A 17,656-nucleotide genomic window follows, 5' to 3' on the forward strand; every position below is an offset into this window, starting at 1 on the left:
GGGTGGGAGGCGGTAGGAGTGGGAGTTTTGGGATTAGCAGATGCAAACTGGTATACACAGAATGAATAAACAACAAGGTCCTACTGTATAGCACAGAGAACTATATTCAATATCCTGTGATAACTATAATGGAAAAAGAATATGAAGAGAATTTAAGATGTCATGGAAAAATCTGAACAAACTTTTTGGCCAAACCTGTGTGAGTGTGTGTGACTGAATCACTTTGCTGTACAACAGAAATTAACACAACACTGTAATTCAACTATATTTCAATAAAAAAAATTTTAAATGTATATTGACAAAAACCTACTTGTGTATACAAACTTGTATGTAAATAAGATTTTTTTCCTCTTGATACCACGTCAGAAACTGAGTCTCATTTAGGTAATTTAGTATTTGGTTAGATTATTTCAAGTAACTTTTTGTATTCTGGATTTACAATTTTGTTGACAAATAAAGATTTTGGTGATCACTTTGCAAGTGTTTGCTAATCCTTGAGTATAAGAATCTGTTTTTTCTCTACATGAATTCAATACTTTTAGACCATGAAATTTTTGTACTTGTTTTATGTCCCTGGATATGTTACAGTGTCTCCTGGTTTATAGTCTGTGGGAACTTGAAAAGAATTTGTGTCCTGCTGCTATGTGAAAGCTGTATAAATCTTTTTTTTTTCATTTATTTTTATTAGTTGGAGGCTAATTACTTCAGAATATTGTATTGGGTTTTGTCATCTTAATTATGTTGAATTGGTTCATAGTGCTTTTCAGGTCTACTATATCCTTCTACTTTTCTGTCTATTCATTCTATTATTTTTGAGAGTTTGATATTGAAACTCCAACTAAAAATCTTAATTTATCTACTTAAAAAATAATTGTAATATATAGTGGAACTATATGTAACTTTGTTCTGTATTTTCCAAGTCTCCTGTAAAATGTGTATATACTTTCATAATTTAAAAAATAAGGGGAGGGAGGTGGGAGGGGGGATCAGGATGGGGAATATGTGTAAATCCATGACTGATTCATGTCAATGTATGGCAAAAACCACTACAATATTGTAAAGTAATTAGCCTCCAACTAATAAAAATAAATGGGAAAAAAATAAAATAAAAAAAACTTTTAAAAGAATCTGTCTTTTAAAAATAGTATTTAATATTTTATAGCCTAACTAAGTGTAATGGAGATCACTATTCTAAATCGAGGAAATAAACCATCATGTATCTAAAGATGAATAATTTCAACATGAGCTGATAAGGTTTTTGTTACTACTTTTTCATTTGAAATGTTTTATGAACTGGCTTAATTCTGTTTAAATTTTAACTGTTGTGCTTATGGTTTATTTTGTATAATTTTTATAATAAAATAACTTAACTTTTCCCCCAAAATAAAACAAAGTGTTTAAATTAACCATTCAAAATCAGCAGGTCAACCCCTAAGTCTAATGGATAACTCAGCAGGCAAGCCCAGCTACTATGCCTGTAGATGTTCCAGACAAGTTTAATCACAGCTACAGGTGAGTATAGGTATCAGTGGTGCGGATGTGAGTGTTTCTGACAGGGATTTATCTCTTCCTCTTTTTTAACATTTATTTATTTGGCTACACTGGGTCTCAGTTGTTGCATGTGGGATCTAGTTCCCCATTCAGGGACTGAACCTAGGTCCCCTGCATTGGGAGCATGGAATCTTAACCACTGGACTACCAGGGAAGTCCCATGAGTGTTTCTGAAAGCCTAAATGATGAGGTTGAAAAGATGGGCAGAAGTTAGATTGTGGAAGGCTTTGAATGTCCAGTTAAGGAATATAGACTTTATCCTGTCAACACCAGGAATCAACTGAAGGGTTTTTACACTCAAAGCTGTGAGGTACTCCATGCAATTTTCCGGAAAGGTGAATATACAGCATTCCAAAGGACAAATCTAAGGGAGGAGATACTAGAGGCAAGGAACCTAGATATAAAGTGTTAAGAATCTGTACAATGTGATGATGATTAAAATGTAAAGAATGGATACAAAAGACATGAAGAATTAAAAGACTTTGGGTTAAAGATGGCACATTGAATGCGTATTTAGTTCTGCTCCCTCATCAAAACCCTGATAAAATTATAGCAAAAGAATTTTTTAAAGGTATAAGGATGGGGGATGTTGTAAAGGGGAGAAGACATTAACAGCAAAGTTTGGAAACCAGAGAGCAGACAAATAGTAACCAAGTTAGTTGGAGTGCGAACTTGTATCCTAAGTCATCAGTAGAAAAAGCTGAGAGGCAACTCAATTTGTACCACAGAGCTCCAAAAAGGCTCGGGAATTTGTGGTGCCAGGTACCTCTACAGATAGGGACGAAGGAGTGGCTAAAACCAGAATGACTGGTTCAAAGTCAGCCTGAGATGCTGACAGACCTGCAGATTCTGTCCCCACCCACCAACTCTGCAGAACCAAACAATGTCACTTCACAACCCCTGCAGAAGACAGGAGGGTTAGTTCCTTAGAGAAGATTCCTGAAGCTCAGGTAAAAACTTTACCAAGACAATTTAAGATCCTCAGAGAAATTAGAGGAGACACTGCAGCCATGAGACAGGAAGAGGAAATTTTTAAAGACTTTTGAGAAAACAGAAGAGTTCTTGCTGTTGTGTTTTTGCTTTTGTGTTGGCTGTGCCAGAGGGCTTGCAGATCTTAGTTCCCAGACCAGGGATCCAGCCTGTGCCCCCTGCAGCGGAAGCACAGAGCCCTAACCACTGGACTGCCAGGGAATTCCCTGAAAGAGGTCTTAGGAATTCAAAGTATGACCAGAGGCACTTGTATGTGAAATCTAAAAATAATAATAATAATAATAAACTTATTTACAAAATGGAAAGAGACAGACATAGAAAATAAACTTATGGTTATCAAAGGGGAAAGTGAAGTGAAAGTTGCTCAGTGGTGTCCGACTCTTTGAGACCCTATGGACTATACAGTCCATGGAATTCTCTAGGCCAGAATACTGGAGTGGGTAGCCTTTCCCTTCTCCAGCGGGATCTTCCTGACCCAGGAATCGAACCAGGGTCTCCTGCATTGCAGGTGGATTCTTTACCAACTGAGCTATCAGGGAAGGAAAGGTGAGGAGAGGAATAAATCAGGAGGTTGGGATTAACATATGTAGCCTACCAGGCTCCTCTGTCCATGGAATTTTTCCAGGCAAGAATACTGGAGTGGGTTGTCATTTCCTCCTCCAGGGGATCTTCCCAACCCAGGGATTGAACCCGTGTCTCCTGTGTCTCCTGCATTGGCAGACAGGTTCTTTACCACTAGCGCCACCTGGGAAGCCCATATATACACACTACTATATATAAAATAGACAATCAGCAAGAACCTACTATATAGCACAAGAAATGGTACTCAATATTTTATAATAACCTATATGGAAATGACTCTGAAAAAGAAAATATATATATATATATGGTAGATAGATACATGTATAACTGAATCACTGTTCTGTATACCTGAAACTAACACACTATAAATCAACTATACTCCAACTTTTTTTTTAAAAAATGACAAGGTGACCCAGAAACTATAAAACTCCTAGAGGAGAACATAGGCAAAACACTCTCCGACATAAATCACAGCAGGATCCTCTATGACCCACCTCCCAGAATATTGGAAATAAAAGCAAAAATAAACAAATGGGACCTAATGAAACTTAAAAGCTTTTGCACAACAAAGGAAACTATAAGCCAGGTGAAAAGACAGCCCTCAGATTGGGAGAAAATAATAGCAAACGAAGCAACAAAGGATTAATCTCAAAAATATACAAGCAACTCCTCCAGCTCAACTCCAGAAAAATAAATGACCCAATCAAAAAATGGGCCAAAGAACTAAACAGACATTTCTCCAAGGAAGACATACAGATGGCTAACAAACACATGAAAAGATGCTCAACATCACTCATTATCAGAGAAATGCAAATCAAAACCTCAATGAGGTACCATTATACGCCAGTCAGGATGGCTGCTATCCAAAAGTCTACAAGCAATAAATGCTGGAGAGGGTGTGGAGAAAAGGGAACCCTCTTACACTGTTGGTGGGAATGCAAATTAGTACAGCCACTATGGAAAACAGTGTGGAGATTTCTTAAAAAGCTGGAAATAGAACTGCCATGTGACCCAGCAATCCCACTTCTGGGCATACACACCGAGGAAACCAGATCTGAAAAAGACACGTGCAACCCAATGTTCATCGCAGCACTGTTTATAATAGCCAGGACATGGAAGCAACCTAGATGCCCATCAGCAGATGAATGGATGAGGAAGCTGTGGTACATATACACCATGGAATATTACTCAGCCATTAAAAAGAATTCATTTGAATCAGTTCTAATGAGATGGGTGAAACGGAGCCCATTATACAGAGCGAAGCAAGCCAGAAAGATAAAGACCATTACAGTATACTAACACATATATATGGAATTTAGAAAGATGGTAACGATAACCCTATATGCAAAACAGAAGAAGAGACTCAGATGTATAGAACAGACTTGTGGACTCTGGGAGAAGGCGAGGGTGGGATGTTTCAAGAGAACAGCATTGAAACATGTATATTATCTAGGGTGAAACAGATCACCAGCCCAGGTTGGGTGCATGAGACAAGTGCTCGGGCCTGGTGCACTGGGAAGACCCAGAGGGATCGGGTGGAGAGGGAGGTGGGAGGGGGGACCAGGATGGGGAATACATGTAAATCCATGGCTAATTCATTTCAATGTATGACAAAAACCACTGCAATGATGTAAAGTAATTAGCCTCCAACTAATAAAAATAAATGAAAAAAAAATTTTTTTTAATTAAAAAAAATTTTTTTAAAAAATGACAAGGTGAATACAAACCTTAGTAAAAGGGTTGGAAGATAAAGCTGATGAAATGTCTTAGAAAGCAGTTTAAAAAGAGAAAGAAATGAAGAACAGGCAAGAAAAAAAAAAGGAAAATTAATGATCAACCCAGGTAAATGTAAAAGAGAAGTTACATGGATAGAGTTCTTTCTGAATATCTTTTAGGGACAGTAAATAATTTGCTGAAGATCAAACAGCTGAAAAGAGGCAGAGCTGAGATTCTTATTCAGATGTGTGTGTGTGTGTGTGTGTGTGTGTATGTGTGTGTGTTTAACAGCAAGCTTTCTCCATCCCACTGTGCTATAATAAAGCCTCTACAGTAGGAACCAACCAGACCAATCGCATCTACCTTCTCCTCCCCAAAACATTTTGTCAAAGATCAGAGACAGGGAGTGTGGTGACAGCCACTTGATGCTGCACCAGGTTAGGCTTTGAGGTCTACTGTTTAGAGAATCTCTGATTTCAGTCTTCAGCTGTAAATTCTCTCAAGGCCCATTCCAGTTCTAGTATTTTAAGGCTTCCTTCGTATTTTCCATCTATTTTCAATTTCTTACTTAGGATCATTGTTTTGGATCCTTCCCTATCCCTCATTATAAGTGATTTTGTCCTTTCTAAACCTTCTTTCATTTTATTCTTTTATTCCTTTTTATCCATTTATTCTTTCATTTTACTATTTCTACTTCACCTTTCCTCCTTGCATTTACAGACTCTTCTATTAACACTTTTTTTCAGTAGGCATATCTATTCTGCTCTTTAAAGGCTCATACTTTCCTCCTGTTGGAGATATAGCTTCCAGTCCTTTCAAACAACAGCATGTACAACAATAAAACCTCCACCTTACGTCTCATCAGTTTCTGGCTTCTCAATAAGGGAGCTTAGTTTCCCATGATTTAACCATACTTCCTCAAATGTTTTTTTAATACCTTTCTGCTCTAATGAATTTGTTTAGCTGCAATATTCTTCTGCCACATTTTCTAGCTTTGGAAAGATTCATTTTAGCTGTTATCTTTCCATAGCCAGAAAAATTACTTCTCAGTTGACAAATCATAACCTTCTTTCTTATATATAAACTCAATTAACCCGTCTCAACGATTTCCCTTTTGAAAGTACATTCTAGAATGCTAATATGTGTTTAACAATTCTGTAACTGTCCTTCCATTTTGTGTTTTTATATTCTAAGTATTTCTTCCTTTGTCGATGTCTAATTATTTCTAGACCTTTTCATAGAATCTTAAACAGCAAAACTAGAAGGAAACTTAAGAGGTCACCCGGGTCCATCTCCTACTTGAAACATTTATTCACACATTCATCAAACATTTATTGAGTACCTATGAGTTAGGTCCTGGTGTTCCAAGATAAATAAAACAAAAATTCTTGCTCTGAAAAAGCTCAGTCTAGTGGGGAACAGAGACAAACAAATTGTAACATAGGAAATACTATAGCAGATAATAGATATAAAACAGTAGGAACACAGAAGAAGAGAGTGGCCAAAAATGCTTTGTAGTTCACAAAACAATTTCACAATCCATTAGTTCATTTACTTCTCTAAATGACTCTGTGACATAAACATTACACACAAGGAAATGGACAATCAGAAAGGTTATAGGACTTATCCAAAGTCACTTAGCTAATACTGAGTACTACAATTCAACCTTCCTTCTTCTAATTTTAAAGTTTGGGCACATGCCCATCAACCTCTGCTGACTCTTCTCTTTCTTACCTACCACTTTTGGGGCTACATGCAGCAAAATGACATCATTTAATAATTTTACTTTTTTCAATTTCTCTTAGGAAGTGTATGCTCATTAATTTAACTGCTTCTCCATTTAAGTTCAAAACCATTTTTACATTGTCCATGTCCATACCATGAGGCACTGAAACTCTCTTTCAACCTACCATATTCTAACAAATAAGAATCCCAGTACCTTGAGATTCTCCCTCTCATTTACTTAAGAAAGCCCCTAAACCTCTTGAAGAAAATATGTATTTTGTATCATGTCTGGTTCATTGCTTTTAAACTGTGTTCAGTTCTACTAACAGAAATAGGAAACTGAACCTGTTTTGCATTTTAAATTCTTCACATGATTCAATCATTTACTAAACACTTACACTCTATAAACCACTTTTACTTCATATAAGGCACTGGGCTACACACTGTGAAAGATACAAAAATGAATAAGACACTCACTCATATGAGTCTTAGAATGTAAAATGAGAGATAAGACATATCATTAATAACTCAATCTGAGGAATACTGTGGTGGGCATTGTAATAACAGTAATAGATACTGTACAATTTTAAAACATGAAAGTGGTGGTGAGCTGGAAATTAAAGAATGAATGCAAATTTGGCATTGGAAAATTGGAACAAAGGGGTTACAAGTAGATGGAACAGCTTGAGCAAAGGCCTGTTAGTGGAAGAAAATAGTAGCTAATAAACCAGTTACCATTTATTAAACACTTATTATGTGCTTATTATGTGCTTTATTAAACACTTACTATTGGGCTTCCCTTGTAGCTCAGTCGGTAAAGAATCTGCCTGCAGTGCAGGAGACCCAGGTTCGATCCCTGGATTGGGAAGACTCCCCTGGAGAAGGAAATGGCAACCCACTCCAGTATCCTTGCCTGGAAAATCTCATGGACAGAGGAGCCTGGTGGGCTGCAGTCCATGGGGTCGCAAAGAGTTGGGCACGACTGAGCAACTAACACTTACTTATTATGTGCTAGGCACTGTTACAAAAGCTTTAATACATTATCCCATTTAATCCTCACAACAATCATATGAAATGCATAATACCATTATTTCCATACTGCAGATAAAGCCTAAGATCAGAAAGGTAAAATAACTTTCTCAAGGTCCCATGATTAGAAAATGTTATTTAAAACTCCTCTTTTGCCTGTCAAATTTAAAAGGCAACTGCATAAAGCAGTAATTATAAATCTGTGTTGATGAGCACACAAAGCATTAAGATGTAACTTGTATAACAATAACAGCATAAAGGAGGGAAGAGGCAAAGAAGCTATATAAGAGCATATAATATTTTTAATAATATTATAATTAAGTTGGTATTAATCTGAACTAGATTGTTTCAAATTGAAACATTAAATGTAATACATAATGCAACTACTGAAAACAAACCAAAAAACTGTAAAAGGAATGATAAGGGAATAAAAACAGTACACTAAAAATATTTATTTAACACAACAGAGAACATTAATGAAAGAGCAAAAAAGACTTAAAATTTATAAAGAGAAAATAGCAGATGTAAATCCTACTTTATCAATAATTTCATTAAATGTACATGGATTAAATATTCCAATTAAAAGACAGAGGTTGGCAAAAGGGACCCCAAAAAATGATCCAAATAAATGATGTCTACAAGAGACACAATTTTGATTCACAGAAACAAATAGATTGAAAGTGAAATGATTTTACATATAGTTCACCCTTGAACAAAATGGGTTTGAACTGCCTGAGTCCACTCATACATGGATTTTTTTCAATAAATACATAGTGCAGTGCTACACAATCTGCTATTGGTTGAATCCGTGGATGCAGAACCATGGATACAGAGGGCTCACTCTACAGTTATACACAGATTTCCAACTGTGGAGGGATTCAGGGCACCTAGCCACCATGTTGTTCTAGGGTCAACTATATGAGATCTATATAAGATCTCTAGATATATAGATAGACAAATAGATAGATAGATAGATCATGCAAACAGTAACCAGAAGAGAGCTAAAGTGGCTATACTTCTATAAGACAAAATAGACTTTAAGGCAAAAAGCATTATGCAAGGTAAAGAAGGACCTCTATAACAATAAATGTGTTGGGACTTCCCTGGTAGTCCAGTGGCTAGGACTCTAGGCTCCCAGTGCAAAGGGACCTGGGTTCAATCCCTGGTCAGAAAACTAGATCCCACATGCTCCAGCTAAAGAGCTTGTGTGCTGCAGCAGAAGATCCTGCATGCTACACAAAGATCAAAGACCCTGCAGCCAAATAAATAATTTTAAAAAACAATAAAACTCTCAATCAAGAATATATAACATATATTCATGTCAATGTATGACAAAAACCACTACAATATTGTAAAGTAATTAGCCTCCAATAAAAATAAATGGGAAAAAAGAATATATAACAATTATAAATACATATGTACATAACAGCAGAATCCAAAAAATATATGAAGCAAAACCTGATAGAACTGAAGGAAGAAACAGACAATTCAACAACAATAGTTGGAGACTTGAATACCCACTTTCAATAATGGATAAAACAACTAGATAGAAGATCAACAAGGAAATGAAAGATTTTCACAACGGTGTACACCTACTAGACCTAACAAACATCTGTAGAACACTCCACTCATTGTCAGCAGAATACACATTCTTCTAAGTGTATGTGGAACATTCTCGAGGGTAGACCATATGTTAGACCATAACACAAGTCTCAGTAAATTTAACAGACCTGAAATCACAGAAAGTACAATGTAATTGAAAGGAATTAAAGAAGACCAAATAAATGAAAAGACATCCTGTGTTCATGAACTGAAGATTTAATATTAGGATGGCAATATCCCCCAAACTGACCTGCAGATTCCATGCAATCTTATCAAAATTTCAGTCAGCTATTTGAAGAAATTGAAAAGCTTTTTCTAAAATTCATAGGGTCTTCCCTGGTAGCTCAGCAGTAAAGAATCTGCCTGCAGTGTGGGAGACCTGGGTTCAATCCCTGGGTCCAGAAGATCCCCTGGAGAAGGGCATGGCAACCCATTCCAATATTCTTGTCTGGAGAATTCCATGGACAGAGGAGCCTGGCAAGCTACAGTCCATGGGATTGCAAAGAGTCAGACACAACTGAGAGACTAACACTTTCACTTTTTCTAAAATTCATATGGAAATGCAAAGTTTCAGAATAGCCAAAATATTCTTGAAAAAGAAAAAAAGCTGGAGAACGCTCACTTCATAATTTCAAAATTTATAAAAAGCTACAATAACCAAGATAATGAGTACTGGCCTAAGGATAGACATAACTAATGGAATAGGATTGAGAATTCAGAAATAAGCTCATGTATTTGTGGACATTTGAATTCCAATAAGGGACTCAAGACATTTCAACTGGGGCAGAAGAGTCTTTTCACCTTGCTTATAGTTTCCTTTGTTGTGCAAGAGTGTTTAAGTTTCATTAGGTCCCATTTGTTTATTTTTGCTTTTGTTTCTAATATTCTGGGATATGGGTCATAGAGGATCCTGCTGTGATTTATGTCAGAGAGTGTTTTGCCTATGTTCTCTTCTAGGAGTTTTATAGTTTCTGGTCTTAGGTTTAGATCTTTAATCCATTTTGAGTTTATTTTTGTATATGGTGTTAGAAAGTGTTCTAGTTTCATTCTTTTACAGGTGGTTGACCAGTTTTCCCAGCACCACTTGTTAAAGAGGTTGTCTTTTCTCCACTGTATATCCTTGCCTCCAACTAATAAAAAAAATAAAACAAAATAAATGGAAAAAAAAGAAGAGTCTTTTCAACAAATAATGTCCAGACAACTGAATATCCATGTACAAGAGAATAAAGTTAGATCCCTACCTCACACATATACAAAAAAATTAACTCAAAATGGACCAAAGACCAAAATTTAGTACATAAAACTAGAAAACTTTTATAAGAAAACATAAGCATAAATTTTAGTGACCTTGAATTAGCTTTCTTAAATATGATATCTAAAGTACAAGCAACCAAAGAAAAAGTAAATAAATGTCTTCAAAAATTTCAAGTTTTGTACTTCAAAGAACACTATCAAGAAACTGAGATGACAACACACAGAAGACATGAAAATATTTACAAATCATATATCTGATAAGTATCTAGTTACCAGAATATATAAAGAACTCTTACAATTCAATAATAATAAAAAATCCAACTTTAAAATGGGCAGGGACTTCCCTGGCAGTCCAATGGTTAAGACTCTATGCTTACAATGCAGGAGGCGCAGGTTTGATCCCTGGTTGGGGAATTAAGACCCCACATGCCAATGCAGCCAAAGTAAATTAATTAATTTTTAAAAATTAAAGTGAGCAAAGGATTTGAATAGACATATTGCTAAAGAATATATACAAATTACCAATGAGTAGTGAAAAGAGGCTCCATACCATTAGTCACCAAAAAATATAAGCTAAAACTACAATAAAACATCACTTCATAATAATTAGGATGGCTAACTAAAAAACAGATAGGAAATCCCTTGGTAGTCCAGTGGTTAGGACTCTGCACTTTTACTGCCAAAGGGCTGGGTTAGATCTCTGGTCAAGGAACTAAGATCCTGCAAACTGTGTGGTGTGGATATCACATATATCACAATCATACATATGATAAGGAGTTAAATTCCAAAATATACAAAGAACTCAAACAACTCAATAGCAAAAAAAACCAATTAACAAAGGGGCAGAGGACCTGAATACACATTTTTCCAAAGACACACAAGTTGCCAACAGATATATGGAAAAGTGCTCTACATCACTAATCATCAGGGAAATGCAAATCAAAACCACAATGAGATATCACCTCACACCTGTCAGAATGGCTATCATCAAAAAGACAAGAGACAAAAGAAAAAAAGACAAGAGACAATTGTTGGCAGGATATGGAGAAAAAGGAACCCTTATGCACTGTTGGTGGGAATATAAATTGGTATAGCCACTATGGAAAACAGTATGGAGGTTCCCCCCCAAAAAAGATTTTTTTGGCCACACCATGCAGCATGTGAGATCTTACTCCCCCAACTAGGGATCAAACCCATGCCCTTGCAGTGGAAGTGTGGATTTTAACCACTGGACCGCCAGGGAAGTCCTCTCCCCAAAATTTTTAAATAAAATTACTATATGATTCATCCATCCTACTTCTGGGTATATAAAAAAAAATGAAAACAGAATCTCAAAGGGATAGCCTATACTCCCATGTTCATTGCAGCCTTATTCAAAACCTACTCAAGGCCTCATTAATTAGAAAGAGGCAGAATTGGGAAATGAACCCCTATGTGTACAGAGTATAGGGTGTGTGTGTCTGATTCTAACGCCTGTGCTGGTAACCTTTAATGCTGCCTCTCCACTTTAATATATGGTAATTAGTTGTTTATAATGAGATTATTTAAAAATAGGTAATACATGTATATGGTATACAATGTGAAAAGTAAAAAGAAAAATAGAAACAGTGAAAATAAGTATAAAACAGTCTCCTTCACACTCCTTTCCCCCAGCCATGCAGCAACCCACCTGGGGACAACCACTGTTAACAAGTGTTTTTCAAATTAAAAAAAAATATTTTCACAAAACTGTGGTTTGATACTAAACTATTTCATAGTCCCTGTAACCCTGAGCCATGTTATTATGGACATCCACTCGAATTTTTAAATTTTTCTGTGTAAAACATTCTTCAAAATTGATCCCACAGAAAACGAGATAAAAACAGCTCATAGTGCAGTGTGAATGCTAATGTTTTTCCAGACATTAATTGTTCAATTTAGTTAATCAAGCTTAGTGACACAGCATATTCTAATTCTTTTAAATTTTCTATTCTAATGACGTAACTTCTTTTTACAATGAGATGGAACATCTGTCTGATGAAAAATAGGCCATTATTATTCATCTGAATCCATGAAGGCAGTTTCAGGAAAGATTTACATTTATTTCCTCTCCAGTGCCTAGCATAATGCATTAAATGTAGTAAAAAAAATTTTTTTTCAAAAATACAATAAATAAGTAGAATGAGTAACTAAATAATGAAGAGAACAGTAGATGGTTTATTGACTAGTTCTTGCTCTCAATATCCCTTGTATTACAATCCAGTATAATGACTTTTGCACAATGGCACTTTTGTGCCAAAGTTACTCAATTTCAGATTCATCTGAGTCTTGAACTTGAAGCAACAAATATCTGAAATATTGTCAAGGACATTGCTTTCTTACATAAAGGTATTAAAGCTCAGGAAAGACCACCCATTCTAGTTCCCTTGAAAAGAGTTACAGAAAAAGCAGATGGCTCTATTCAAGGTGGCAAGGGGGAGAGGAGTGCATTGTCCTTATTTTAAATAAATCAAAAACTCTGTGGTACATGTATTTGATGTGCAAACTTGGAATATTCAAGCCTTTCCCTGGAGTTGAGGGGAAAGGCCACATGTAGATAAAACATTATGAGTCTACTGAATGTATCATCTATCACTGCATTGCACTGATGATGGCTTTATACTCAGTCACAGAGCATTTGCTCTCATTTTGTCACTAATTAGTATACAATGTAACTGAATTTATTATATATAACTTCCATTATAGAATTTCCACCATTGTGACAGGGCTTCCCAGGTGGCTCAGTGGTAAAGAATCTGCCTGCCAATACAGGAGATGCAGGAGAGGTGATGTAGGAGACGCAGTTTTGATCCCTGGGTTGGGAAGATCCCCTGGAGGAGGAAATGGCAACCCACTCCAGTATTCTTGCCTAGGAAATCCTATGGACAGAGAAGCCTGGTGGGCTACAGTCCATGTCACACAGAGTCGGACACAACTGAGTGACTGAGCACACACACATGCGTTATTGTGACACACTTCTAGCATCAAGGACATGGGAATTTTACAACAAATGGAAATTAAATTACCACAAAACAGGACTTCCCTGGTGGTTCAGTGATAGGGAATCTGCCTGCCAATGCAGGGGACAGGGGTTTGATCCCTGATCTGGGAAGATTTCACATACCATGGAGCAACTAACCCCATGAGGCGCAGCTACTGAGCCCACACGCCTAGAGTCTGCTCCACAACAGAAGAAGCCACCACAATGAGAAGTCTGTGCACCACAATTAGAGAAAGCCATGCAGCCATGAAGTCCCAGTGCAGCCAAAAAGCACAACTTTTTTTAAGTTCCATGTAACAATTAAGATATAATCCATAACATTTCCTAAAAAAAAAAACTGTCCTTCAGAACATATCAAAGAATTTTTTAAATGAAATATGCTATGGATTGAATTGTTTCCCCCAAAATTCTTACATTAAAAACCTAATCCCTACTCTGCTCAATGTTATGTGGCAGCCTGGATGGGAGAGGAGTTTGGGGAGAATGGATACATGTATATGTATGGTTGAGTCCCTTCACTGTTCACCTGAAACTATCACAACATTGTTAATCAGCTATATCCCAAAACAAAATAAAAAGTTTTTTTTTTAAAAAAAAAACCTTAATCTCTAATGTGATGGTGTTTGGAAATGGGGCCTTAGGAGAGGAATTAGGTTTAGATGAGGTCATGAGGGTGCAGCCTTCATGATGGCATTAGTGCTCTTACAAGAAGAGATACCATAGAGTTCAGTGTCTCTCTTTTCCTCTGCCATGTAAGGATGCATCAAGATTGCAGCCATCAGTGACCAGGAAGAGAGCACTCACCAGGACCCTATCCTGTTGATGCCCTGATCTTGGGCTTCCCAGCCTCCAGAACTGTGAGAAAATAAATGTCTGTTGCTTAAGCCACCCAGTCTATGGTATTCTGTTATGGTAGCCCGAGCTGACTAAGATAAAACATATTAAAGAATTTGGAGATAAAACTCAAAATGAGTCAGCACCTTATCGGTGAGGGATTATGGGAAGAGCACTGGTTGGGGATATTGGGTTGGCCAAAAAGGTCACTCAGGCCGTTCCACAAGATGGAAAAACCCAAATTAACTTTTTGGCCAAGACAGTATATAGCCTGAGCTCCAATACTGACTTCACGTATGACCTTGAACACGTTGATTCTGCATCTTTAGAAGCAGGGGACCAGATGAGCTCCCTAAGAGCCCCTGTGCAGCACCACCCTGACTCCCTCTCTGACCATGACTCTGCCTGGGGTCTGCAGTCACTAATGACACTGTAGTAACTAGGTGAGATATGAAGAAATAATCACAGAAGGCAGAGACAAGACAGTAACACAATGTGGTATATAAGCTGCCACTCTAACATGACATATAAGGGAAGATGCATAACTGAGATGAGCATTTATGAAACCTGCTTCAAAAACAAAGATCAAACTTGAATATTGCAGCACCATCACCATCTCTTTGTACTAAGGGTTAAGATGTACAAAAAAATGAAAAGAATGCAAATATACCAAAAAAAGTATGCTGCAGCCACAGAAAAAACAGTGGTCACTCACCTCCATTCTACTCTTCATTATTGTGTACAATGATTTTTCCAAGGTAAAGTATAAGAAAGATTATAATTGTGTAGAGAAAAGAGAACATGAGATACTAACCCAGGACACAGCAGTGCCGTCAGGAAGAAATTTGTCTTCCACTTCAGACCTCTAAATGCTGAGGAAGTAAAGGACACAATAATTACTAGGGCAACTAGATTTAGTCCACTTTACAAATATTTTACAGTAACGAAGACACAATTATATTTTGCTAGGTCAGGTAAAATTTCTGATGCAATTTTTAAAATTTTCAAGCTTTTTAATTTCTATATTTAACACACCAACTTGGAATAAGAATAGTAATGCTTACATCTGTACACCTTAGCAGATACGTATCCAGCAGATGCTCCCATAAGAACCCATAACACAACAGAACAGGTCATTAAAGCACCACGATTAGCAGGAGAAAGGAAACCAAGGCAGGCAAGAACTAAAAGCACAAAGAAGAAATATCAAACCGGTGACAATAATAGCCTCAAAACACATAAGGCTTTATATTATATTAAACACACCTTATTAAGACATTTTTATGAAACAGAATACAGGGAAATTCTCTGATGTTACTTAGCTAATTTTTTGACAATCTGTTCTTAATGAAAAGTCTGATCCCATACAAGGCAAACTATGTGTTTTCAATTTAGTCTTTAATCTCCTTGTTTAAATCATTAATTATATTATTTTAAATCAAAATCAAAGAGATCTTCCCTTTCCCTACTCCAGTAGTCACTCCCTAAAGAGCAAATCATTTTCCCCACAAAAATTTCCTTCTGTTTCCTTTTATTCAAGGTGAGGGGGGAAAACCATCACAGTGAGACTTGGTTTCAGGAAAACATAACCTTAAGAGCTAAATTTAGAAATTATCACTGACATCTGAAACACCTAATAAGCCATTTATTTACAGAAGCTTTGTTTGTGAAAATCCCCACTCTGGTTATGAAAAACTGACAAACTCTACTCTTGGTTGATAATGAAGGCAGAGAGAGTTCATCAGCCATTGTAAGCCTACTGACGATACCACTTCATTTATACATTTAAAGACCAGTGCTTAGGCTTGCCTTAGCATTTCAAAATCCTAATCTCTGAATTATAATTCCCCGAGCCCACCTAAAATATGATCTACCCACACGCAAAGCAAGGAACATGTATATTGGACATTACAATAATATTATTCAGAACTGAAGAAACTATAAAAGGTCCTTGATATAGGAACATATTCAGACTCATATCCTTAAAATAAAATACAAATTTTATTTTAAATACACTACAAATACTCATTAAAATATACTATAAAATACACATTTCCTTAAACTTTAGGGTAGAATTTTCAAAGTTCTTTTGTACACATGAATTAAAGTTTAACCTATGTCAGAATGCTGAGGATGACACATATTGATCTGAGCCTACTCACATAAAGTAATAAATGTCATAATCAAAACTTGTGTTCCTTGACCCAGTAAAATTGACAGCAACATTCCATGCCTTGGAGGTCTGAATACATCCCCATGAACAAGCTTCCAACCATAATCCTGGATATCTTCCTGCATAAGAGAAAGTCTTTAATAAACACAGGAGTTATTATGACAGAAAGTTTACAAGAGCTCTGAAAGTTAGAGGAAAACTAATTTTCCTCTAAAGACAGACTAATGGCTCATTTTGGATAAAGTAGGTCTCTGGCAGGTATGTGATCCTGCCATACAAATGAGCCATTCTCTAAGTTTTGCACTGAAGGGAGTGTATTAATTATGTAAAGCACACAACTGGCTTGATTTTCATGGAGAAAGCAACATGATTTAACTTACAAAAAAAATTCAACTAATTCTATAGAAATTAAAAGCTCATCAATACATAAATGATCATAAGAGTCAAAAGAGTATAAATTAGATAAAACTAAATTTGCCCTAAATTGTAGTATTTTGCAATGTTTTGTACATATTCTCATGTTCCAAATTAATGAAAATCTTAAATAATGATATTTTGAAAGCTCAGGACATGGAAAGGTATATAACCAAAGAGCTGATAGTAAATAACTCTCTAATAAACTTACCTATACTTTTTAAGAATCTACACAATACTCTATACTTGGATTCAGCACAATATGCAAAATTACTAGACATTAAAACATGTTGTATTCAAGGTGTTATACTCTAAGTAGAAACATAACCTTGAGAACTGGGCAAAGCAGGCATTCAAATATTGGCTGAATCAAATATGTGCATTTTTATTTACAGGAAAACAAACCTGATTATATCTGATAATATCTTTGTGGAGAGTCCTTAATATGATCATAGCCACCATTCCAGTTAAGAATAGAACAACAACAAATGAATTCAAGATACTAGAAAATGGAAAGAAGGAAAAATAGAAGTTAAATCTCAAGTTTCTTATTTGAACAGTAAAAAAGAAAATGTTTGCACATGTAAAAGACATTCAAATTATCATGTCGAACAGTTTTCTAAGGTTAAATTTGGATCTAAGGCTAATACATTTGGATAATACATCAATATATTAAATAAACCTAAAGTTCTATCACAAAAGTTCACTACCAATTAAGCAATAGAAGCAACACTATTCTTAAGGTTATTTTACAACTTTTTAAGAGT

At 36.0% G+C, this 17,656-nt stretch overlaps 1 protein-coding gene across 1 annotated transcript in view; it reads right to left on the reverse strand.

Moving 5' to 3' along the window:
- The window catches only part of LOC110133944 (transmembrane 9 superfamily member 2-like), an 84,918-nt gene that overhangs the window by 27,607 nt on the left and 39,655 nt on the right, over positions 1-17,656 (reverse strand). The window contains exons 9-12 of the mRNA XM_020888202.2: positions 17,295-17,391; positions 16,465-16,594; positions 15,367-15,486; positions 15,117-15,174 (exon numbers count right to left, since the gene is read on the reverse strand). Coding sequence (XP_020743861.2) covers positions 15,117-15,174; positions 15,367-15,486; positions 16,465-16,594; positions 17,295-17,391 — 405 coding nt within the window. The remainder of the gene's footprint in view (positions 1-15,116; positions 15,175-15,366; positions 15,487-16,464; positions 16,595-17,294; positions 17,392-17,656) is intronic.

The sequence above is a fragment of the Odocoileus virginianus genome, unplaced genomic scaffold (genome assembly GCF_023699985.2).
Source record: "Odocoileus virginianus isolate 20LAN1187 ecotype Illinois unplaced genomic scaffold, Ovbor_1.2 Unplaced_Contig_1, whole genome shotgun sequence".
NCBI classification, from domain to species: Eukaryota; Metazoa; Chordata; class Mammalia; order Artiodactyla; family Cervidae; genus Odocoileus; species Odocoileus virginianus.